A 27925-nucleotide genomic window follows, 5' to 3' on the forward strand; every position below is an offset into this window, starting at 1 on the left:
CTTTTCGGATATCATTCCATGCTGCATCGGGGTGGGCATCACATACATGGCTGCCTAACTGTTTTCCTAGTTGTTCCTGAAATATACTCTTAGCTTGACTATCATTAAGTAGGCCACTAAGAGTTTTCCTTGCAGCGTCTTTCCTACGTCCAGTAAGACGCAAGCAAATACGCGCTTGCACTAGAGCATGATCTGAATCTAGGCATGTGCTCCAGAATGAGCGACAGTCTTCTATCGAGCCCCTCCATCGGTGACTGATAGCGATGTGATCTATTTGGGTCCAACGTTGGGACGAATTAGGGGGTCTCCATGTTAAAAGATGTTTTTCCTTATGCTTAAAGTTAGTATTTGCAAGGAACAGGCGGTTATCTGGGCATAGCTGCAACAGACGGTCGCCATTATCTGTTCTTTGAGCCACGACACCATAAGATCCACCTAGGTGTCTTTCCCTATAGCTTAGTTTACCTACTTGAGCATTAAAGTCACCGGCCACTATTACTACATCCGAGCGCTTAGCTTTTCGGAGAAGGTTCGAAAGCTTTCTGTAAAACTCATCTTTTACATCATCTGAGCTGCAGTCAGTGGGAGAATAGGCAGAGACGACGAAGAGGCAACGACGAGTGTCCCTATCTTTCCAGATTCTTACTGTTCCGTTCAGTCGGACAGCGCACAAACGACTGTCTACTGGGATCCACTCTAAGAGAGCTAGTTCTGCCCTAGGACTCAATGCTATACCTACGCCGGCGAGGCCACAGGAAGCAGAATCAGGGCTTCCAGATACACGAGGCGTAAATCGATTTGGTTCTTTATTTTGGCATGGTGAGGTCAAATGAATGACGCTACTCGGATCCTGTATGCGCGTTTCGGAGACGCAGCACACATCGATGGCGTGAGATTCTAAAGTTTTAGCTAAGGAAGCCTGCTGTCCTATTTAGCAAAGTGTTCGTACGTTAAAAGCTCCTATGTGTAGTTTAGAGCGTGGTTTCAGGAGACCAGGAATAGCGTTCCACGTACTCGAATCGTTTGCCCTAACGGTGGGAGGTGATAAAGAGACGTGAGGAGAGTTAGTCATGGAGATAAGAGAGGCATTAGGAGGTGTAGGAAGGATTTGAATGTGATCAACTTGGTCTCGTGTGCTGTTGCGGGTATGAGGGTTGATGTCACTTCCCGGCTGCCCACACCGTGGAAGGGTATTTCTTGAGGATCCTAAAAAGGAAATGGGATTAGTGTTGGTCTTGACGACCTGGGAGCGTGACCGCAGAGCCCAAGGGACAACTGCTTGAGATCGGTTGCGCACGGCTTTTTCATGGGAGGTTTTTAATGTGTTAGCTCCGTTCTTCAAGGGGCCTTACCGCCGGAGACGGAAATCCGTGAGGTAAGGTGAGGTGTGACATTTTTAGGGTCGACCTTTTCTAACCCCTTTCCTTCCTTGTTAGAAGGCAGCATAGCTGTAGATGCTGGTTGTTCGAGGGAAACACCTTACTGCTGTCACACCTCTCTACAAACAGCAGTACGACTTCGCACTCAGACCTTGAGTTGCTGCTTTTAGTCTTACCGTTCTCCAATCGACCTGCCTGGCATGGTAGAACCCGCAGGAACATATGTTCCAGCCAATATAGCTCGGTTGAGTCATCACGGTAGGCAAGCCCGACCACGGCGTCAAGGTAGCAGCTTCGGTCGGGAAACTAGGGAGTAATAGATAGTTGTTTTGTTTTAGTAGAGGACGAGTTTATCTTGCATAATACCAATATTACCATTATAGTACTGGAGGATACCATTATTTAATTGGCAGAAATATATTATTGGGGAAAGATTTAGCTAGATACAGGTTTTAGTGGAGTCCCTAATTTTGTCGTCAATTAGATCGAATGATGTGGTCGAAAGGGTTCTTCACTTTAGTGGCCCGTGGATTTGACTCCAATTAGATCGTATCATTGTTTTCTATCGCCTATCCTCGTATATAATCATCAACTTAAATCGCGTCAGTCAATAACGGAATTAAATAAGTCGAATAACGAGAATGGGATTTCGAATACATATATTTTGTAAATGAAGCGAATGGAATAGAGAGAAGAGATTTCATACACATAGTTCCCTTTATCATTTTGAAAAGAGCAAGAACAAACATTCTAGCAGAATAGTATGAATTCATTTTTATTTCGTTGGTTCTCGTCAGCTGCTTACAACCTATGATATTTAAAATCATAATCAATGGGTTTAAATTACTTACATAAAAGAGTTTGATTGGAAGTTATATTAAAGACATATTCATATAGTAATGCAAGGGTGTAAATAAATTTAATAGACTGAATATTGTAAATATATACCTTATGTGATGAAAGAACATTGTGAGAAGAGAAACGACGCAGAGTGGAGATGGCAGGTAAGCCCACTCACATTTTACCAAGCCCTAATCAATAGTTATAGTTACACAAAAGTAAGTTACAGACATCCGATGAGTAATGGGATAAGAAATGTACGCACACCTACGCGCTCATATAAAAACAGTCAAGATTGATATGCGAATAAATAACTAGGTGGGAATGTGACTCAAATAGAATGGATAGAATGGGCTGTCCGAAAGCTAGAATAAGGTATGTGGGCTTAACATAATAACCGACACTACAAGGTTAATTAGTCGTCAAAACGGAGCAGAATTTTATGAAAGGCATATTTCAAAGAATTAGTCTGTTTGATCAGTGGGAAAAACGGTTTATCAGGATTTCGTCCTAAAAAAATCAGATGATAAACACTGATCTACCTGTCTGTTAAAAATAGATTTAAAACTGCAAAAAAAACAACCTTTGTAATGTTGAACCGAAGTGGGCTGTAGAACGAATAATCAGATTTATCGAAGCCCTAATTGTGTGAATGTATAATACTTTTTTGTCATTGAAAGCTGTCTTGGCTTATATTAAACCTACCATGATGATAATAGCTCGAGTTTTATGAAGAATAAATGCATACATTGTTAATTCATATCAACGCGTAGTGAACCGAATTTGACGGCTTTCTCTCAATTATATCTAAACACCGGATACCAGAACGTTACGTAATATTGATCGCTTAGTCTACTTCCACCACACCAACTTGATAAGTAGAATTCAGTCAGCAAAATGGACTATGGAAACAAAACAATGTCTACTACTCAGAGATCAGCAGCTGTTTACCTTAGAGAGATCTGATGAACTTTGGTTTCGATTAAACTATAACAAGAGTACTTGTTACTGACAACTTTATTTGTTCATCATTGTATGAAATCTTGATTGAGTTTTAGTGGACCGAGATCTGACTGCAGTTAGATTGTGTGAATGATTGTTGTCAAAATATACATATCCTCAAACCTCGTATATGATTATCGACTTAACTCGCGTTAATGAATAACGGAATCAAATAAGTCAAATACGAGAAAAGATTTCGAATACATATATTTTTTACAATCATTGATCTGGATAGATAATCAGATGAATGAAGGGAATAGAAGAGAGTGAAGAGAAATGCCACATAATGGAGAAGGCATATGAGTCAACTCAATTTATTCAAGCGTTACTCGATAGTTATATTTATACAAAAATAAGCTACAGATATGTGATGAATGGAATAAGAAGTGTACACACATACGCTCATATAAAAACAGTGAAAGGTGGAAAGTGAATAATTAACAAGATCAAAACGGGACTCAAAAAGAAAGGATACCTTGGCCTGCCCAGAAGTTTGAACAAGTTATATGCTTACTTAATTACTTGCTTACTTACTTACTTACGCCTGTTACTGCTCGTGAGGGAGCATAGGCCGCTCACCAGCATTCTTCATCCAACGCTATCCTGAGCAATCCTTTCCAGCTCCTTCCAGTTCCTATTCATCCTTTCCATATCTTCTTCGACTTACCAACGTAATGTGTTCTTTGGCCTTCTTCTTTTTCGCTAACCTTCACGATTCCAAGTTACGGCTTGCCTCGTGATGCATTTTGACGATTTGCGTAATGCATGTCCTATCCATTTCCATCGTATTTTCCTAATTTCCTCTTCAGCTGGAAGCTGATTTGTTCTCTCACAGAGAAGGCTGTTGCTGATGCTATCCGGTCAATGGATGTTGAGTATCTTGCGTAGACAGTTATTTATAAATACTTGTACCTTCTTGATGATGGTTGTTGTTGTTCTCCAAGTTTCAGTTCCGTACAGAAGAACTAACTGTCTTGACATTCGTATTGAAGATTTTCACTTTGATATTGGTTGAAAGTTGAATAAGTTATATGGGATTAACATAATAACCGACACCACAAATAAAAAGAAAACTTCAAAACAGGAAATCACTTTAAGGAATGTAGTAACTTGTAGAACATAATAATAATAATAATATTGGTAATCAAAATAATGGGTACTAAGATTATTAGCAATAGACATTTGTTTATTTATTTTATCTGTTACTAAGTGACCAACATGAATTTATACAATAATGGCAAAACATATTTGAAGGTTGTCTGATTTGAAATGTTATATGTTACGAAGTGGTTATGGTTAGATAATCGTTAAATATCGCAACTGACACTACAGTATTTACTTACTTTCTTGATTACGCCGAAGTTCCTGTGTTCCAGTCTCACGTACAGGATTATCGACGAGCACTGCTAAGGAGTCACATACTAAAGCGAGACGGTGGTCTAATGCTTCTAGGTTGGTTGCTTTTAACCGCGTGTAAAATCTATAAAAACGCTATCTAGAAAAATCCATTCAAACCATCTAGAAAACCCCATCTAGAACCTTTCTAGGGTTACTGCTGGTTCCAAGCTCGAATTACGGAGAAACTTTGAGCATAGGGTTAGAAACCTTACCCCATAGAAAATAATCTTGCTAAAACAACGCTTAATAGAGAGATTTGCTTTTGTAAAGTGGAGAAATAACAGTAGATGAAACAGTATTTAAGCTGAAAATTCTATATAGTACTGAATATGTGGTATCGGATAAAGTCAATATTATTAAATTCACACCATTGCACAAATAAGTGGCTATCAGGACGCAGTAGCTAGGTGGATAACGTGATGGAGTTTCAAGAGAACGGTACTGGGTTCGAGTCTAAGAATGAACATCAACTCTGCGGTGCAGGCACATCCAGCTAACGAGTCCCACATAGGACGAAACGTGCGTCCTGGATTCCACTGCTAGTCACTATCTGTCTTTCCAATATTATTATTGTTATATAAACTGGTATATTAAAATATTCATAATTATTTATATTGATTTTTCACCAGGAAAATTGTATGACGACACAAAGAAGGTAGTATTTTCAAGTGCAAACATAACCGAATGTTAAGGAATTTAATTGTTTAGTGAGACTGTTAAAGTTTTTATCACATAATTGACATTTATCCAGTTCAGATAAGCAACAACTATACTTTAGCTGTTATCAATCTTCGTTTTCTCAATAGTTATGTTATTGGGACTAACAGTAGACATATATATGTACAAATGTACTCAGTAAAATGTATGTTGTACCGAGTTTAAAACTTGTTTGTCTATAAGTTTATTAATTACATTTTATTATACAATTTAATGGTTGTTTTTTTTTAAAAATTAACAACTGATATAACGTATGACGCCATTGAAAGGTACTGGACAGATTTTTCGTAGTCAATGAGGTGTCGTTTGTTTAACAGTTATTATTTCATTCCTAGGATATGTAAAGTATTTAAGCATAACCTCTTCCTATATTCACCTTGATTGACAATACTTTTTCCCTTTATATAAAATGTAATCAGTATAGCAAATTGGTAACTTAGTCCTTACATATCACATTTATTACTTAACAATAAAAAATAAACAAGAAAAAGCAATAGACTACAATTGATTGTCTCAAAATGTTTAATAAATTATGCATTACAGAATAATATGGTCATTATCTTGATTATTTTAACTAATTATTAGCTAATTAATTCAGTTTATTCATTGAGAAATGATTGTATTCTATGAAAGATTCATAATGAATAATTCAGTCAAATCAAAGTTGAGATTATAACTATGACTATAAAACATTTGAGTTAGAAGAATGGTTACACTCAATTCAAGTACATTAACTCAAAGTAAAATATATTATGCAAATTATTTTAAAGTTTTCATTGTGAATCTTATAATGATCAAGATTTGTAATGTAGAATATGTGGGCGAAATGATAGGTAAGTTTTGTTTTCCCACTAGTATTCAATACTTTTCAATGCTAGAGAGAATACTAAACAAGAAAAGAAAAAAACAACATCATTTTGATCTGATCTATCTGAAAGTTTAAGTTTTGTTTTGTTGTTGTTGTTAAATATCAGTATGAAGTGTACTTCAATCATAAGTTAAATATATTATTGGTTGACGAAATTGTTTACTGGCATTTTCAGTATATCAGAAGACTTTAAGCGTGATAATATTCAAAATATGACATAGACGGTAATCAGAAATATGACACATTCTGTTATATCCCGATGAGAATAATGAATGATAACTATTGGAATCTATATCCGGAGTATTACTATACGTATATTTTTTGTTGTATAATTGTTAAGTAACTAAACTATTCATATTCGTGTTCCTCTCATCATAAGTTTTACTTTGACTTATAAACTATTATTATACCATTTACCATTCTTGAGTTATTCCCAGTTTATTAATTACAGTCTCCCATATTCACAGCCACTTTTGGCTAGATCCTGTACAAATGTTATTTTCCATTTTATGATGTGATGTGTTCTGTTTGGTTTGTATATAAACCCAGTATATTTGAAATGTATGATTCATATCGTGGAGGCTGATATTGGTGTTCTGAATTTAACAGGCAGGGCTAAGCGGAAAGAAGAATCGATGAAGACTCTCGACTGCTCGTATTTGTTTTACACGTCATTGGTCCAGTCGATAAATCACTGTTCTCTAATTGGTGGTATCATAACGTCTTATAATAATAGGGTACAAGGTCTGAAGTTATAACATCGTCTTTTCCTAATTTCCTCTTCAGCTGGAAGCTGGTTTGTTCGCTTCCGCAGAAGGCTGTTGCTGATGGTATCCGGTCAATGGATATTGAGTATCTTGTACAGACAACCATTTATAAATACTTGCACCTTCTTGATGTTGATTGTTGTAGTTCTCCAAGTTTCGGTTTCGTACAGAAGATGTGTCTTACGTTCTTATTGAAGATTCTCACTTTGATATTGCTTGAATGTTGTTTTGAGTTGCATTTGTTCTTCAATTGTAGGAATTTGGCCATTACTTTGCCAATCCTCGCCCTTACGTCAACCATAAAAATAATGCTAAAAAACAACCAAATCTTACATTAAGGCATTTTTATTGAAAATGTACATATTATACAGTTTATCTAAACTTGTATAAATAAGAACGTTCTATAATTCTAGTGAATATAAATTTACTTCCTTACGCCCCTTACACCTTGTAGAGGAACATGGGATACCCAATAATATTCTTCAATCAACTCGATATTTTGTTATTCTTTCATGTTGTTGAAGCCTATTGCTGCAGATTCTGCTGATACATTCTCTATCTTCACCTGAATTTGTAGATGTGTATGAGATAGATTAGCAACAAAATATATTAAAATTACTCTATTCTTCAAATACTATTGTTCCTAACTTGAACTGTTAGTATAACATATCTATTAAAGATGTTTAGTCAAACATAATGTAAAAGTTCTATTCTTTTTATAACAAATCTATGTTTAGATTACTTATTAAAAGATTTCACATATCACTGTTAAACTTTGTAATTTTACTAATTACTCACTAATTACACCAATGTCTTTTATATAACCTTGTGAAATTCGACTATAATCATGTATATAAGATTGTTGTTGTTGTTATTAAGCTACATCTTAAATGTTATCTGAATAGCAACAACAGCAACAACAACAACAAAAAGCCTTACAAATCTGTAATGATTCTTTTTTGATATACCATTGTAAACTTCTATTAACCTAGATAATATTGCCAAGAGAATACTGTTGTCGGTTTATAAATAATAAATAGTTTTTTTGTTCATAACATTTTAAATTAACAATATAAGACATAGAATTTTATTAAGTACTGAATTAACATTAGTTATCTAAGGTACTGACATTCAATTTCCTAAAAATAGGATTATCATAATACTGTTTATATGAGTGTAAGAAAAAAATGTTTTAATATATTGAACGAAAAGTAAGGGGAACAAACAGGAATTCTCGTATTTATTATCATATAATATGCATCATATAAATTTATAGTTGAATTCATGAGTCAATTGAAGCCAGTCCACCATGGAAAACCTGAAAGCACTGGACAGCCGTTTCGTCCTAGTATGAGACTCCTCAACAATGCTCATTCACGATCCCGTCCTAGCGGGATTCGAACACAGGACCTGTCAGTGACCAGTGGAGTTCAACCGGGTCAGTCGTGAAATAGTAACTCACCAATGACAATGGTAGACTGTGGTGCAACATGGTGGATTGGTTGAAGTTAGACATTTACACCGCCGGATGCCGGTCTTAAAGTTAAGCGTTCGCACGTGAGATTGGTAGGTCCTGGGTTCGAATCTCGCAAGACGGGATCATGGATAAGCACTGCTGAGGAGTCTCATACTAGGTGGAAACGGCTGTCCAGTGCTTCCAGGTTTTCCATGATGATCTTGCTTCAATTGACTCATGAATTCAATCATATAATCACTAAACGTCTCCACTAAACCCCTTCTGATAATACATTATTATAATTAGTCATTTGATTTTGTTAATTTTTGTTAATTGTAAAATTTTTAAGTAGTGTATTTCAATTTAGCTGACTAAATTTCATTTTCCATTTGTGAACACATTTTAGAAACAATTAATCAAATGATATCAGAATTCAATGAGCATGATCCAGATTTTTGTAGCCTTAAATCGGACTCCATCTAGATCGTATGGATGATTGTTATCAAAATAAAGATATCGTCAATCCTCGTATATAATTATTGACTTAATTCGCGCTAGTGAACAATGGAATCAAATAAGTCAAACACGAGAATGGATTTTTAAAAACGTATATTTCGTACAATTGTTGAACGAAGCAAACGAAGCGAAGAAACAAAGTGAAGAAAGCAAAGAGATGAAAGCGAAGCGAAATGACGCACGATGGAGAAGGCATATGAACCAGTTCAATTTAATCAAGCGTGAATGGATATTTATAGTCAAACGAAAATAAGTTACAGATATGTGATGAATAGGATAAGGAGTGCGCATACATACTCTTACGTAAAATCATTCAAGTTTGACAAGTGAATAATTAACAAGGTTAAAAATGTGACTCAAGAAGAATGAATAAATTAACCTGTCCAGAAGCTAGAATAAGCTATAAGGGCTCAACATAGCAACCGACAATACAAGATTGACTGACTGGTGAAATTTGGCAATCCAAATATATATATATATATATACCTTATGATTTATGATTACGGAATTTTATTAAAATGTAGTGTGTTTTCTCTGTTTAGCTTTATGAACATAACTACCTATAAGCATTATCAAACGTAGATTGTTTTACTATTTAACTCAGTGATAAAATGCAAAGCGTTGTATAAATGTACTAACAAATAGAGCCTCTATAATCTTATTAAAGACGAATAGCGTCTTGAACATTTCCAGTATAGTATCTAACCGAAGAACAATTTGTGTCGTACAGTTAATTGTTTATTGATGGATTATTTATAAAAGAAAATAAACCTTATCATACTCTTTTCGAAATCATAATCATGATATCTTCTACATACCTTACTGCAATTCAATTTACAGAAACATTTATTTATAGCATCCGTAACTCTTTACAAGCTAAAACCTCTCATTTAGTGAATTACTTTGATCGTAAATTTTCGAAACTCTTGAATACGTTCCTACAATCTGTCCGTGAAATTAAATTCATAGTGATGTATACCTCTTCCCTGAAACTGCTGTGCACCATTCAGTATATCCAATTTCACAATTGAAGTGATAGAGATTTTAAATGTTTAATCGTTGTTATTACAGAGCCAAATCATTAAACTTCCCTTTCTGAAGATATCTTACATTTATACTGTTCTTGTTCATTTTAAATAATTTGAGTTATATCTATCCAAATCAGTAGATTGTAAAATAACTTAGCACTAATATATTGGATAAGCTATCACAGTAATTCTTATTGCTTCAGTTCTGTCTTCTCTGTTTCAACTATTTTTTTCGAGTTAAAGATGAATGAAATCACTCTGTTATGTAACTGGAAATGACCTTGGATGGATTATTCATGCAACAATAGCATGCCTTAGTCCGTACACAGATGCCTCACACTGTTGTAGTCCATTTAGTAAATCTACTTCCAAAATAACATATGAGCTATATTAGTTCAAACAATTTAAATTATGAATTTTTCCTTCACACAACATTGCTACCAGTATCAGCCGGATCATCCCTGTAAAATGGCATACAGTTTGTAATATTTCCAGAAAATTGTTTATTTATTCCCAGAGATTATATACATGAAATCATAATTTTTCAAGTGGGAACTAAAAAGTTCTTTAATTACATTGATCAATAATACTGATATTCTAAAAAGTGATTGATGATAGAGACTAAAGTCAATGAATCGCGATGAAATGAAGAAACTTTATTATAATCGCTTTGTCATCGATATTATTCACAGTTCCTAGACAGCTTTTATTTATTTTTGATCCACTATACAATTCAGGGTATAATATTATAATTTAGATTCCAAATTATTAAGTCTCAGATTGTTCTGTTGTTTAAAGCTATCAAGTAAACAGTTATTTTCATCTAAGCACTTGTCAACTAACCAATTGTTGCATAGCTTCCTTTCAGCAACTGATATTCACCTCTTGACAACATACAACTTTAAGGATTTTTTTAAAATTAGCGCCTTTCTGTCTTACCAAGGAACTAACTATAAATACTATTGTATAATTTAATTAAATGATATCGCTGAAAATATCTTTTTTTCCACCGAAATGCCTGTTTTCTTCTTAAATATCGAATAGCAGTCGACTGAATTAGTCACATAGATTGTATTTTCATATTCATTTATACCAAATAAATATGTGAAAAGTGTAATAAACTAATTTGGTTTTAACTAGCTATGTACTCTAAGCAACAATGCAAGCATGTTCAGGATGCGATTCTCTCCGTCGAAATGCAAAATGTTGCTTCAGGATTGGGTTGCATCGACACCCGAACTAATAATAGGGAGTGAAGTAGTTGAGTGTGTCGACCGCTTCACTTATCTTGGAAGTCTCACCAGCCCTTGTTGTCTTGTGTGTGACGAAATCTCAGCACGGATACAGAAGGCTCGACTAGCTTTTGCCAACTTGCGTCATTTATGGCGTAGGCGAGATATCCGTCTATCAACCAAAGGACGTGTTTACTGCACAGCAGTTCGTTCCGTCCTACTTTATGGCAGTGAAACATGGCCGGTAACAGTAGAGGATATCCGTAGGTTACTAGTATTCGATTATTGGTGTCTTCGAAACATTGCTCGTATATCCTGGGACTATCGAGTAAGTAACTCAGTTGTTAGGGACCGCGTACTAGGTAAGGATGGCAAATCAATTGATGAAGTAGTGAAAATCCATTAGTTGAGATGTCTGAGACACTTGTTGCGTATGCCCAACGACCGACTACCTCGACGTGCTATGTTCAGTGGTATAGGAGTAGGTTGGAAGAAAGCTAGGGGCGGCCAAACCAAAACATGGCACAAGTCCATGAAGTCACTGACAAGTGGACTGAGTCATGTTGGTAGGTGTAGACTACCTGGTTGGGGACCACGAGATGATAGCAACCGATGGTTAGAGATCCTGAATGACATGGCTCAAAATCGTTTGCAATGGCGCAGGTGCATTTACTTTTTGTGTTCTCCCAAATTCTAATCTCTTGAGTCTTCCTTGTCTCTTTTTTCTCTTTTCAGATTTATTTCACTGGATTATACTCCTTCAATAACATCCTCAAACCCTAATCTTTCCGATTATTACTTATACGTTTACTATCTCTACCACTACGGGATTTGAATCGACCACTGCATCTCTATGCTAATGTGGTGTGGAAAATCGAACTGATGTACGTACGTACGATGTTCTACGTTGTTACTGACTGACGGACTTTTTAAGTTGACATTTGGACAGGATTTAATTTAAAAAAGGCCATCGAAAAAGTTTTGTTACTAAAGTTTCCCAATTTAAAAATGTTTTGTCCTAAGTGTTGAAGCTTCAGTTAAAAATAAATACAACATGAATATTTCTTAGCTTCCGATTGTTTTTTCTTGATAACTTAATTCATCAAAAGAATTACAGAATAATTGTAAGAACACTTCATCAATACTTTAATAGAAAAAAATATTTTCTGTCCAATAGTATAATCTAACTGACAATCAATATCAAAGTGAGAATCTTCAATACGAATGTCAAGACAGTTAGTTCTTCTGTACGGAACTGAAACTTGGAGAACTGCAACAACCATCATCAAGAAGGTACAAGTATTTATAAGTGGCTGTCTTCACAAGATACCTAATATACATTGACCGGATACCATCAGCAACAGCCTATTGTGGAGGAGAACAAATCAGCTTCCAGATGAGGAAGAAATTAGGAAAAGATATTGGAAATGGATAGGACATACATTACGCAAATCATCAAACTGCATCACGAAGTACGTGCTAACTTGGAATCCTGAAGGGAATCAATAAAGTGGAAGGTCAAAGTACATACCGCGCCGAGGTTTGGAAACAAACATGAAAAAAATCTATAGCGACTGGAAAGAATTGCGCAGGATATAGTTGGGTGAAGAATGCTTGAAGGATGACACATGCTCATCGACGATGCGTAAATAAGTAAGTAGGTAATAATATGATCTAATTAGAGCGTGAGTAATATTTTCCAAGAATTTTCTGGTTGGTAATTTACCTACAATCTCATCTAACGAAATATATGTCATTAGAGTACATTTAATAAAGCGTAATATGATATCAGCAGTATAGCAATAGTATAAAACAACTGAAGAGTGATTATAGAAAGAAACCTCTCCCTCGAAATCGTTCCTCGAAGCATAATGTTATTCTCATACAGGGATTACCAGCTTTAATAATCAAAGGAAGAAACCCTAATATTTAACTTGTCTTCTTTAAGAAGACAACAGCACTGTATAAATATCACATGTCACATTGGTAGACAAATAGATCATGTAGACAAGGGTAGAATCTTTCTACTTCAATTTACGAACTCGTGTCTTTTTTATATATTCACTAGTAATTTCTAACATATTACGGTGAGACTATAATTTATGGACGACCTTTGAGTGACGCTGGACTGACGATGATAGGATCAAATGAGTATTATATACCTGTATGAGGACTTAGAATTCTGATTTGCAGTTGATAGTTAAGATTAGGAATTAAATTTAGGGTTTTCATCACGAACTAACATCAACTATAATGCTAAAACTCCATTTCGCCAAATCAATGAGTGAATTTCCCGATAATATCCGAAACCTGTTCTCTTATACCTGATTGATTCATTCAAAAACTATAGTCTCGCACCTATCTCAATAATTTTCCTATCGAACAAACTAGAAATGATATGAAATCAAATTATATAACACAGAAACTAATCATTTATTATTATTACGTTCATTAAACAAATCACATTCATATATCGTTTATCAATATATTCTGCACATATTCCATTTTGATTTGACTATAATTAACATAAATCATTCTACATTTTTTAGGCTCATTGGTTAAAAATATTACTATGGCTATTACTTTAAAATCTCACTACACTGATTTCAATCTCTTTCATATTTTTCAATTATGAGTAAACAAGTAAAAGTAAAACAACACCAAGTGAATTTAAACTTCACCCCATTGCACAAACAGGTAGCTATCAGCACTCAGTAGTTAGGTGGATAACTTGATGGCGTTGGAAGCGAATGGTACTTCGTTCGAGTCCCAGATTGAATATCAACTCTAAGACGCAGGTATATCCAGCTGACAAGTCTCAAATAGGACGAAACGCACGTCATGGATTCCACTGCTAGCTACTATTCATCTTTGCTTAAAAAGAAAAATAGTTGAAAATAATAATTTTTGTTGACGATTTATAGTGAATGAATGATTAGGCTTGAACAATTTGAAGTAATTCATAAATATCTGGAAAAAAAAGGTGAGGGAAGATTTTAACTCTTCTCTCAAATTGATTTACACAAATCTGATTCAAAGAAAGTAATCTTTAATACAAGAGTATAATTCACTGGATTTGATTTTGATTGGATAGAAATTCTTCGAATCATTTAACGGTCTTTAAAATCTCCGTCATAGGTCTCAAGTACCATTCAACTAATAATAACTTTATAAAGTACTTTCATACTAACCAGAATATTAGTAGATATATCAATATCATACACAATAAACCTTATGCATTAAAATGCTTAATCATTATGTCATTTATTACCATCTGTGATATATTCATCTTATGCATATTTTATTTTATCAATTCTTATCTTTTTTTTAATGTGATAATACACAACAACAAAGAAAATATGTAATTGAAGTATCAATATTAAAAATGTTGGATAGAATTCAATGAAACTATTCACATTTGAAACCTATTGAATGAACACAAAATTTAATTATTTAATTAAAGAAAATAAATAAGAAATACATTAATAAATGACAAGATATATGCAAATAGTCATAATAATAATAGTTGCTATGGCTATTATTATTATTATCTTGTTGTTGTTGTTGGTGATGGTGGTAGTGATTTTGTTTTACACACGTTCATATATACAAAGACGTTTTAGAAATAATCATGAATGAAACCATGAACATATAATGCACTTAATAAATGTATCAAAATGAAAGGAAATCAATATTTCATTTTGATCATGTAATAAGAATAAGTAGATTATCAGAACTTTGTGACTGGGTTAATATACCGTCACATAGTTCGGATCATTTTTATGTTTTTATTACATTATCGAAATTTATCAAAAGGGACTAATTAGTTTAAATGTTTCATTGCCAATGGATCATTTTAATCTTAACCGATTACATATATATCAACTGTCAGTCAATGAAATCAAGGAGCGAAGAAACACTAGTACCAGAATTCAGAATGCTTTAATCTTGTATCCAACAACAAAAAAAGAGGAAAAAGAAAATATAGAAAGAAGTTTGGGTTGAACCAACAAAAAAAAACATTTTTTTTCTTTTAAAAAATAATCATTTCTATGGTATTTTAATATTGCGTTAATTATAGTAAACAATTTGATTACATTCATATCAGACTATGATATTGTTTTATGGTTTGTACTGTGTTTGACAGTGATTTCTTTTGTCTTGAACTTTCTTGTAGACGTTTTTTTGTGATGTTTGTTTGTTTACTCTTTGAAGTCTGATTATTTTTCAAGTATATTCGATGTATAACATCAAGGAATTACAACATGAACATTTAAAATATTCAACACTTTTTATGTCCTTCATAGCATTATCTCTTGAGAATATTGATTTATTCATTGAAGTCTACTTTTTGATATATACTAGATGATTTAAATAAATTTGTATTACTTTGATTCTATAGATTGATCCATTTCAATTGATTTTTGATAATCAATCAATTTTTTTGATTGACGATATTGTGATGATGTATGAATTGTAAAATCCAGATCATCTTGTCTATCATGATTAGTTAATAAACGATTATGTGAACGACGAGTAATTGATGGTATATTATTATTATTATCACTTTCTTCATTTATACCAAGTTTCATTAATTTATGACAACGACAACCTAATTTATAAAATACATTTTTGCATAATTGATGTACACGTTGACGAAAATTACATCCAGTTGCATAATAAATGATAAAACTAAATGCATAATGTGATAATGCAATCTCATCACCAAATGCTTTAATTGTAATCATTTTGAAATATTGATTCCAAATAGGATCTTCTAAAGCCTAATTAAAACAAAATAGAAACAATGAAAATTGTATTTTCTAGTTATTTTAGTGTAAAGTATAATTTATACTGACACATTCAAATTGGCAATTAATATACCAATGATGAATGAATTCACTATAATCTATTTTTCATAGATTTGTGATTACAGTCTAAACGTTTCTATGTCAACAGAACACATCAGTTGAATAATATTAAAAATCAATACTTTTGTTGGTGATTTAGTACTTTCAAGGGGAAAAAAATACAAAAAAAGACATACCTTAAGATTTGGGTGACTACAATAATCAATAACTGTTGCAATTTCAAGCTGGAAAATCTAATTGAGTCCAATTAAAGTACAGGCCCCCAAATGCCCTGGTACGGCCGAGAGTGGGGAGAGTCCGCTCTCCCTCTCGAAATGCTCTCACATGGCCACGCGTCTATGGCCTCTGCCAGAGAAGTCCTACTCACTGCCTTCTCGTGGCGGGGGTGTTCTTTACGAAAATGAGAAGACGAAAAGCGAATGTCCAGCGCTTTAACCGGATTTCAAACCAATAGTGTACATGGGATCCAGTATCCTGCGGGAACAAATGACGTATGAACCAATCATTGGTCACCGGCTTCCATGGGACTACATCTCCTTATGATGCTCCACTGCCTTGTGGATCAGATCTTCAGGTCGAAGGCTCGGGGAGTGGCCTCCTAAGAAAACCACCTACTTCGGTTTGGGCACCCGGGTAGTATCACAGCCCTCACACATATCGAATGAGATTTGTGTGGCGCATATGTATTCAGTGCCTCTTTGTACCAATATCTATGTGTTAATATAAATAATAAATAATAAAAGTACAAGCCTTATTAAGGAGAGTTGGGTAGTGTCTAGTTTTAGTGTGGATATTAATACGAATTTAGGTGAATCTAGTTGATTAGTCACAAACTGGATGGAACCTGTATCCTGGATTCCACGGCTAGCAATTATCAAACTCTGCTTGAGATAGTCTGTAAATAAATGACAACATTGAAGTAATCTGCCATGGATAGATGTTTGATTAAAGTAGTTCATCGATTTTAGTCCTTAATATCAGTTAAAGGGAAGTTACAAGTGTTTATAATATCATAATTATATACTTCGCAACGCAAGTTACATCTAATTTCTCTTTAGCAAACAAAATATGTGAATACCGTTAAGTTCGACCCCAGACATGTTCAGTGACGAAGCTAATAGATAACTCAATTTTTTACCGATGATATTACTACTTAAAATAATCTAAAGATTACTACAGTCTTCAAGCTAAATGTTTTTCTCCCCAAAACAATCAGTGTTGTTTACAACATCGTCGTTTACCAAGTTAGGGTTGAGGTAATTTGTCTAATAAACTAACATTAAGTAAGATTTTTTATGAATTCACGAGGTCGATGCCCCTTCTAACAACCAGAACAACAATTAATATGGGTAAATGGAATGTCCGAACAACGTTGGAGATCTTAAGGACCAGTCAAATAGTTACGGAAATGAGAAGGTACAACTTGGTAGTGCTTGGCGTAAGTGAAATCCATTAGGAGCAAGTAAGACAGAAAAGATTAGACTCGCGAGAGATGCCGCTATACTCTAGTAACGAAGAAGAAAATATTTCGCACAGCCACAAAACGACTTGCTGATGCTGCCCAAAGAAGCGTGTAAACTACTTGTAGGATGAGAATCTCATGGACTCAGAATCATGAAAGCATCCGACAAAACAAGGAAAGAGGGTATTACAATGGGTGCTATTCGGTATTATGCTACTATCAAAAATAGCAAAAGAAGACATAAGAAACATTTTTAAGAGAGTCTGTAATCGATTGTAGAGAACTACCCATGAAAAGACCTGACAATCCTGATGGGAGGTCTAAACGTCAAAGTCGGGATGGAAAACAACGGTTGTGAAGATGTTATGAGACGACATAGGATGGATGGGAGAAACCAACTACAATGGTGTCAGCTTTGCAAATTGATGTGCATTCGGCAAACCAGTCATTGGCAGCGCAATACTCCCACACGAACGCATACACAAAGCTACATAGATCGCACTAGATCACATTACAGAGAATCACATAGATGACATTTGCATCATAAAAAAATTCGCAAGGTCACTGACAGGCTTGAGAAATAGGGGAGAAGCCTATATAGATTATGATCACAATCTACCTGGTGGTTGCCAAGATCAAACTGAAGCTAAAGAAGCCCCGAGCAAACAGGATTATAAAGGTTCAATATAGTCTTCCCTCAACATAGTGACAAACTCAACGAATTCAAGACAACTTTCAACAACAGGTTCTAAACCTTACAGGATTTATTGGAAGAAGAAACTGCTATCGAGGGCAACTGGAAACATATCAACGAAGCATTAACTCCAGCGTCTCAAGAGGTGCTGGACCTCAACTAGTATCATAAGGAATGAATCCTTATCAAAACCCTGTACAGGATTCCAGAAAGGGAGGACAAGACGACAGCAATTAACAACAGTCGAACAAAACAGAGCAGGTCAAGACACAAGCTGAATACATTGAAGCAAACAAGTAACTGAAGAGGAGTATTAAAGCCGACAAGCAGAAATACGAGCAAGAGCTAGCAACGACAGTGGAAAAAGCTACAACAGAAAGAAATATAAGACAACTATATGACACAACGAAGAACCTATCAGGGAAATATTGTAACACAGATAGAATGGTCAAGAATAAAGAAGGCAAGACAATTACTGAGATTTAGGAAGAATGGAACTGGAGAGAAGAACGCCTTGAAGTACTTTCAAATAGACCAACACCATTGAGCCCAGCGAACATCGAAGCAGCACATACGGACCCTACAATAGATGTCCCAAAGATGTTACCTCAGCAAAGATCGAAGAAACCAGCATTGTCATGAGATAAATCAAGAGTGCGAAAGCGATACGACCTGTCAATATACGAGCTGAAGCATTATTGTTAAACATAGAAATAACTGCAAGCATGCTTCACATTCTGTCCAGAAATATTTGTGAAGAAGAACAAGTGTCGCTGACAGACTGGAAAGACGGACACCTGATCAAAATACCAAAGAAAGGAGATCTGAGCAAATGTGAGAACTGCAGAGGCATCACACCACTGTCAGTACCAGGAAAAGTCATTTGCAGATTGTTACTGAACCCGATGAAAGACGCAGTGAACACCCAACTTCGAGATCAACGGACCGGATTCCTTGAGGATCGGTCATGCACGAATCATCGTTGAACAATCAATTGAATGGAACTCCTCACTATACATCAACTTTCTTGTCTATGAGAAGGCGGATAAGTGAATATTATGGAACCTCCTTGGACACTATGGTTTGAGTAGCTGAGAAGACAGTCAAAATCATACGGACTTCTCTTTCTTCTGGTGGTTTACTGGATAATGAAGAGAAGGATCAACGAATACATTGTGTGGGGAATCAGAGGTAGATATCAAAATAATAAATAGGAAATGGAAAGAATAGAGGAAGACACTGTTCAATGGAGAATCCCGGTTGGCAGCCTATGCTCACCCACTAAGTGTACAGGAGTAAGAGAGTAAATTAGTGGCTCTGAAATGCACTTTCTTAATGCATGGCAATAATCTTGCGGTTCATGAGATGATTTTTATTGGTTTATATTATACTGATTAATAGTGGAGTTCACTAAAAGCTGAAACTCATTTTTCATTATCTGTACTAAAACATTGTCTAATTGTGATACCAAAATTTATGATATTTCAATCAGCTTAGAAACGTTTTACATGTATTTACTTTCATCATTCTAAAGATAACGTGAACAAAGGTGTGAGCTGATCTTATTACGTTAGATTCTTATCAGTTGTTTCCAACCTGTCGTATTTAAAAATCATTAATACAAAATGAAACTCCGCCTGTAGCTCTTATAGGGTTGCTGCCGGTCCCAAGCCCGGGTAAAGGAGGAGGGTTGGGCATGGGGTTAGCGTCCCCATCCCGTAGAAAACTAACTCGCTAAAAAAACGCTTACCAGAAAAAATAATCCAAACCATTTTAACTCTGCCCTGGGAGTTAGAAGGTCTTCATTTAGAAGAATTATGACGCTTCATGGTGAAAGCCGAGTTCCTTCGGAAGCCACGAGGCCGATGCCCCTTCTAACAACCAGAGCAAAAATTTTTATAGGTACATGGAACGTTAGAACAATGTGGGAAACCGGGAAGACCAGCCAAATAGCAACGGAAATGAGGAGATACAACTTGGCAGTACTGGGAATCAGCGAAACCCACTGGACTCAAGCTGGACAGAAAAGGCTAGCTACGGGAGAGATGCTGCTATACTCCGGTCACGAAGAGGAAAATGCTCCACACACACAGGGAGTTGCTCTAATGCTGTCCAAAGTAGCACGAAATGCACTTGTAGGATGGGAATCCCACGGATCCAGAATCATCAAAGCATCATTCAAAACAAAGAAGGAGGGGATCTTAATGAATATTATCCAATGTTATGCACCCACCAATGATAGCAACGACGAAATTAAAGATCATTTCTACGAGCGGCTGCAGTCAATCATTGAGAAATGCCCAAGAAACGACCTAACTATTCTGATGGGAGATCTAAATGCCAAAGTCGGAATAGACAACACTGGATATGAAGATATTATGGGACGACATGGACTGGGAGAAAGAAACGAAAATGGAGAAAGATTTGCAAATCTATGTGCATTCAACAAATTGGTCATAGGAGGCACAATATTTCCATACAAGCGTATACACAAGGCTACATGGATCTCACCGGACCAAACTACGGAGAACCAAATAGATCATATTTGCATCAACAAAAAATTCCGAAGGACAATGGAGGATGTGAGAACCAGGAGAGGTGCTGACGTAGCTTCAGATCACTACCTAGTTGTAGCCAATTTAAAACTGAAGCTAAAAAAGAACTGAACAACTGGACAAACAGCACTACAAAGGTTCAATACAGCCTTCCTTCGAGATACTGACAAACTCAATGAATTCAAGATAGCTCTCAACAACAGGTTCCAAGCCTTACAAGATCTACTGAAAGAAGAAGAAGAAACTAGTATGGAGGACAACTGGAAAGGCATCAAGGAAGCATTAACTTCAACGTGTCAAGAGGTTCTCGGTCTAAAGAACTACCATCATAAGGAATGGATCTCTACAGAAACACTGGACAAGATCAAAGAAAGGAAGAACAAGAAGGCAGCAATAAACAACAGCCGAACACGAGCAGAGAAAGTCCAAGCACAAGCTGAATACATAGAAGCAAACAAACAAGTGAAGAGGAGCATTAGAGCCAACAAGAAGAAATACGTTGAAGAACTAGCAATGACGGCAGAAAAAGCTGCTAGAGAAGGAAATATGAAACAGCTTCACGATACAACGAAGAAACTAGCAGGGAAATACAGTAAACCAGAGAGGCCGGTCAAAGACAAAGAAGGCAAGCCAATCACCGAAATTCAACAACAGAGTAACAGATGGGTAGAATACTTCGAGGAACTCCTGAATAGGCCGGCTCCAATGAATCCACCGGACATCGAAGCAGCACACATAGATTTTCCTATAGATGTCAATCCACCAACGACGGAAGAAATCAGAGTGGCCGTCAGACAAATCAAGAACGGGAAAGCAGCAGGACCCGACAACATACCAGCTGAAGCACTGAAATCAGACATCGAAGCAACCACAAGCATGCTTTATCTTCTATTCAAAAAGATTTGGGAGGAGGAACAAATGCCGATGGACTGGAAAGAAGGACACCTCGTCAAGATTCCAAAGAAAGGAGATCTGAGCAAATGTGAAAACTACAGAGGCATTACACTACTGTCAATACCAGGGAAAGTCTTCAACAGAGTGTTGCTGAACCGGATGAAGGATGCAGTAGACGCCCAACTTCGAGATCAACAAGCTGGATTCCGTAAGGATCGGTCGTGCACAGACCAAATTGCAACACTACGGATCATCGTCGAACAATCAGTTGAGTGGAACTCATCACTATACATCAACTTCATTGATTATGAAAAGGCATTCGACAGTGTAGATAGGAGGACATTATGGAAACTTCTTCGACACTACGGAGTTCCTGAGGAGATTGTCAATATTATCCGGAACTCATAAGACGGACTACAGTGCAAAGTAGTGCATGGAGGACAGCTGACAGATGCATTCCAAGTAAGGACTGGAGTCAGACAAGGCTGTTTACTCTCTCCCTTCCTCTTTCTTCTGGTGGTCGACTGGATAATGAAGACCTCAACATCTGAAGGAAAACACGGCATACAATGGACAGCTCAGAACCAATTAGACGATTTGGACTTCGCAGATGACCTAGCCCTCCTATCACGTACACACGAACAGATGCAGATGAAGACAGCCAATGTAGCAGCAGTCTCTGCATCAGTAGGCCTCAGCATACACAAAGGGAAAACTAAGGTCCTCAAATTCAAAGCGGAGAACAGCAATCCAATCACACTTGATGGCGAAACTCTGGAAGATGTAGAGTCCTTCACATACCTGGGAAGCATCATCGATGAACAAGAAGGATCCGATGCAGACGTAAAGGCGAGGATCGGCAAAGCAAGGGTCGCATTCCTACAATTGAAGAACATATGGAACTCAAAACAACTGTCATCTAAAATCAGAGTGAGAATCTTCTATAGGAACGTCAAGGCAGTTCTACTGTGCGGAGCTGAAACTTGGAGAACTACAACAACCACCATCACCAAGAAGGTACGAGTATTTATAAATAGTTGTCTACGCAAGATACTCAACATCCATTGGTGAGATACCATCACCAACAGCCTTTTGTGGGCGAGAACATACCAGGTTCCAGCTGAAGAGGACATTAGGAAAAGACAATGGAAATGGATAGGACATACATTACGCAAATCACCGAACTGCATCACAAGGCAAGCCCTAACTTGGAATCGTGAAGGGAAGCGAAAAAGAGGAAGGCCAAAGAACACATTACGACGGGAAATAGAATCAGATATGAAAAGGATGAATAAGAACTGTAAGGAGCTGGAAGGGATTGCTCAGGACAGGGTTGGATGGAGGATGCTGGTGAGCGGCCTATGCTCCTTCACGAGGAGTAACAGGCGCAAGTAAGTAAGTAAGTAATACAAAATGAGTTGAAAATATTTCGATCAATGTCTTTTGTTGAATTCCGGTGTTAATATATATATCCGCATAGTGTAACAAAGATTTAGATAGATTTAAACAACTAAATAAAATTTCAAATGTACATAGCATGCAAAAACAAACAATATTCAACAATATTGGCATTACAAAAATGAAATCAAAGAGTTAGAATTCAGTAGATTGCTCAATAAGAAAAACCTAGCAATAAGTAAGAATAGAATTAGTAAAGCTTAGTTGGTTAAGAAATTAAAATTGCTAAATGAAATGAAAATTAATATTAAATCAGTTCTTTGACATCTGATAGCAACAGCAAACGTCAGAAGATTGGAGGCTGTTTGTTCATCGATTAATTTGCAAGATTCCAAGGTCTCAAACCGATATCTGGCGTTCAGGACATATCTAGTGACTAATTTATTCAAATTAATTCTTCTTCTTGATAGTAAGTGGCGAGACTCTAATTTATGGACGAGCCAATCAGAAGTGTTTGAGGGATTTCAAGATCACGGAGCCAATTTCAGTACCTGATGCTCACATACGATTGGATTACAGCGAACTTTAGAGAAGATGTGATTTTTGTGCGCTTACAACAGATTGGACGACTAAGAAGTTCCATTCTTTCTGACTGTGGTAATCAAATGACCACAGTACCTTGATGAGATTGTCTTTCAATGTTATTTATGTTGGAGGAAGAAGTCTGCTAGATACCGATTGAGACTAAGACAAATCATGATAATTGTTGCTATGAAAATGACAAGTTTACACGAGTCACTTGGAGGAGTTGTGAGAATCGTTAAAATAGACGAAACAGTAGTCCGGAAGCGAAAATGTAACAGATGATGTAGTATTAAGGAAGACTGGGTAAATAGCACTTCCATAAATATACCTCACAGGTACTTGGAATTTACGACAGATCAACCCAAAAGGGACACTTCAAAGGGTCAGAAGCACTAGGATTCCAGAACCTATGAACCCCTTTCAAACCTTATAAAGTTTTTGAACCACGTAAAAGACGTATATCCACTTTAATTCTTTAGTTTTTTACAATAGATTTTTACTCTGTACTAACTGTTTTCTGATTGGTTAATATTTATCAAGGCCACTTAAGATTCATTCAAAGGTCGTCCATAAATGAGAGTCTCGCCGTTTCGTTTCAGGTTAAGCTCTGCCTACATTAGTGTTAGACCTTCTACCTTTTCTTTCTTCAAAATCAACATCTTTAAAGTTATGATGAATAAAAATATACCTTATAACCGACAATACCACAAATAAATTGTTATATCCCGACGAGAATAATAAATGGTAACTTTTGGGATTTATTTATGGACTAATACTATACATACGTTTTTATTGTTTAATTGTTTAATAGCCAAACTATCTGTATTCATATCCATCTTATTATTATTATATAATTTACTTTTCTTAAGTTATGCCTAGTTTATTAATTAGTCTCCCACAATCATAGCCACTTTTTGTCTTGATATTGTACAAATGTTATTTTTTATGCTACGATGTGATCTGTTTGGTTTATATATAAACCCAGTATATTTGAAATATATGATCCATATCACGTATTCTGAGATTTGTGTTCTGGATGTAACAGGCAGTGAAAAGGACTAATAGAAGCTCCAGACTATTAGTCCAGGTGTATACATCATTAGTTGGTCATAAAAGTCTGTGTATCTAAATTTGGCAAATCGTATTCACGGAATCGTATAAATTAAGAACATAACAGTTTGCTTTAATCATTTTCCCACTTATGAATAAATTTTTAAGAATAAGAGTTGTCTTTAAGACAGATTTCAAAATTTATTTGTTGTTCTTCCTGTCTGTTTATGTTATAAATATATAATCAGAGAGGGGTTTTGTGGTGCCGATTGGCCTAACTTCGTGGATTGGTTGAAGTCAGACATTAACACTGTTGGATTTCGGCTCAGTGGCCTAAAGGTTAAGCGTCCGCGCACGAGGCTGATAAGTCCTGGGTTTCAATCTCGCGAAGCAGGATCGTGGATGCGCATTGCTGAGAAGACCTACAATGTGTCGAAACGGCCATCCATTGCTTCAAGGTTTTCCATGGTTGTCTAGCTTCAACTGACTCATGAATTCAATTATTATATATATATATATATATATATATATATATATATATATAACATCGCCTGGAGCCCGCCTGGGGCTACTGCTGATCCCAAGCCCAGATAAAGGAGGAGGGTTGGGGATGAGGTTAACGACTCCATCCCGTAGGAAACTAACTCGCTATAAAAACACCATACATATATCCATTTCTACATGATGAAATAACATTTTGCTAATCATTTCTTATAATTGGTTAGCCAAAACAAAAACTTAAAATTAACTAAAACAAAAATTATTAATTTCGTAGGCTCTTGTCAACTGCTTGCTGCCTGTAATATTCAAAATTATAATTACATAATGGATTTAAATCACTTACATGAAAGAGTTTGGTTGGAAATTATGTCTTGCAAGGGTGTAAATAAAATTAATAGACCGAATATTGTAAATATATACCTTTTATGAAAAACCATTCTACAACATTGATTGTGACAACAGTTCAAACAGCTAGAAACAAGTGATTATATAATGAGAAGGGGTTTTGTGAAGATTTCAGAAATTTCTATGACTAAAATCATGAGTCAGTTGAAACTAAACAATCATGGAAAATTTGGATGCACTAGATGGCCGTTTCGCCCTATTGTGGGACAGTGCTCATCCACGATCCCGCATCGTGAGATCCGAACCCAGGACCTGTCAGTCTCGCGTGCCAGCACTTATCCATTACACCACTGAGCCAGCCGGCATTCAACGATGTTAATGTCTAACTTCAACCAATCTAAGAAATCGCACAATAAATAAATATTGATAAGAATATAGTGAGTAGAGCTCAGTTGACAAAATAAGATTATTAATATGGAAGATAATTGAATTAAAACTCACTAATGTAATACATGCGAGGAAGAGGTTAAAGAAAAAGAAATAGTATTTGTCACCAAGGCAACAACCTATGAAATGAAACTGAATTCATGTTATTCTGCTAGAATCTTTGTTCTTTCTCTTTTCAAAATGATAAAAATATCAATGATAATTATTCAATAACTTACTTCTTTTTCTGTTGCATTCATATTAGGCTCTTCTTGTGTTTGATGAATTAAATAAACAAGACCACCAAGTAATGTTGTTAAAATTGTATAAAAACTAACTGTTAAAAGCATTAATGTTGTTGATTTAAAACTTGGACTAGTACGTTTATTATGTGAAATTTTATATGAATCATTATAATTTATATGAATTAATTCATTATTATTATTACGATTAGAAATTATTGATTTTTCATTGATTATTGATTTATTATGATTGATTGAATTGATTGAATTATATTGTGGAATAAAATTTAATGAATTTTCATTTGATATTAATGAAGTTTTATTAATTTTTTTATTTGATTTTATTGAATTTGATGATAGTTGCTTAGTGAAAATATTTTTAAAATATAATTTAATTTTATTCCCATGGTGATTATTATTATTATGAGTAGTAGTAGTAGTAGTATATGAAGGTTTTGGTGAATTTTTATTATTTATTATATTTGATTGAGATGTTGAACAATATGATGATGATGATAAATGATTTGACATAATAGCTAATTGTTTATTAGCATGATGAACTTTAGCTAATTCTTTAATGACTAAACAATTAAATAATAATACTAATAATGGTACAACACCAGCAAATACACCTTCTAAACATGATAAATATACACTTATAATTAATGGATTAATATGTCGTTTACTACATGTATTTGTTTCTGTTATAAATATATATGCATAACCAGAACAAACTATGATTGTACTAATGATAATAATGATACATATATAAATTGCTCTTTTTGAACTACATATTCTATCAATATAAAATGGTTTACATATAGCTAACCAACGTTCAATAGTAAAAGCAAGTACAAATAATGGTGATGCATATTGTACAGCTGGTGATAAAATATTTTGTATTTCACATGAACCAGGTAATAAATATTCACGTATTTGCCATACACGTGATAAATCTCTATTTAATGCAAATATTAATACAATTATATCATTTAATGATAATGCAGCTAAATAAACAGCAGCAGAATTTTCTTTGATCATTTTTTTATTAGACCATATAATTAATGAGATAAAATTACCAGGAAAACCTAATATATAATAAATGATTGTTACATAACGATCAACAAATAATGCTGTAGGAACAAAATGTTTAGCAAAATCAATCCATGTTGTATAAATTTCTAATAACATTTGATCGGATATTGATTTATTATTATTATGATTATTATTATCGATTAAATTATCAATAGAATAATTAGTATTAGTATCATTGATATTGATTGTAATTGAATTAGTTAATTGAATAATCATTAATAATATCAATATGAATAATATTGTTTTGGATAGTAACTGATTAGACGTCATTAGAAATTTGAATTATTATGGATAGTAACTGGAAAAAGAAAATGAGCGACAACAAAAAAAAGTCTTTTTTGAAATATTGATGTATTGACAATGTAATAAGATGATGAATTGACAAGATGATAACTCCTATTTAAACATTAAAAATATAAAATATAAAGTTCAGTAAAGGAGTCTCTTTTCTCAGTCTAGTTCTATAAGAGTGAGAGAAAAGTAATTACGAGTTCTATACTTGAACATCTAATCGATTGTAATCATTCTACGGATACACAGCTTAATTTTAAGGTTGTATATATGATTCGGAGGAAGAAATCAGGAAGAAGCGCCGGGAGTGGAT

At 35.1% G+C, this 27925-nt stretch overlaps 1 protein-coding gene across 1 annotated transcript; it reads right to left on the bottom strand.

The window, feature by feature from the left end:
* Nucleotides 1-15588: 15588 nt before the first annotated feature.
* MS3_00002304 (uncharacterized protein) lies at nt 15589-27537 on the bottom strand (the record flags this gene model as incomplete). The annotated part of the gene is made up of 2 exons (XM_012937334.1): nt 15589-15987; nt 26224-27537. The coding sequence occupies 2 exons, from the start codon at nt 27535-27537 to the stop codon at nt 15589-15591; spliced, it is 1713 nt and encodes a 570-aa protein (XP_012792788.1).
* Nucleotides 27538-27925: the final 388 nt, after the last annotated feature.

This window comes from Schistosoma haematobium, chromosome 1 (assembly GCF_000699445.3).
Source record: "Schistosoma haematobium chromosome 1, whole genome shotgun sequence".
Taxonomy (NCBI): Eukaryota; Metazoa; Platyhelminthes; class Trematoda; order Strigeidida; family Schistosomatidae; genus Schistosoma; species Schistosoma haematobium.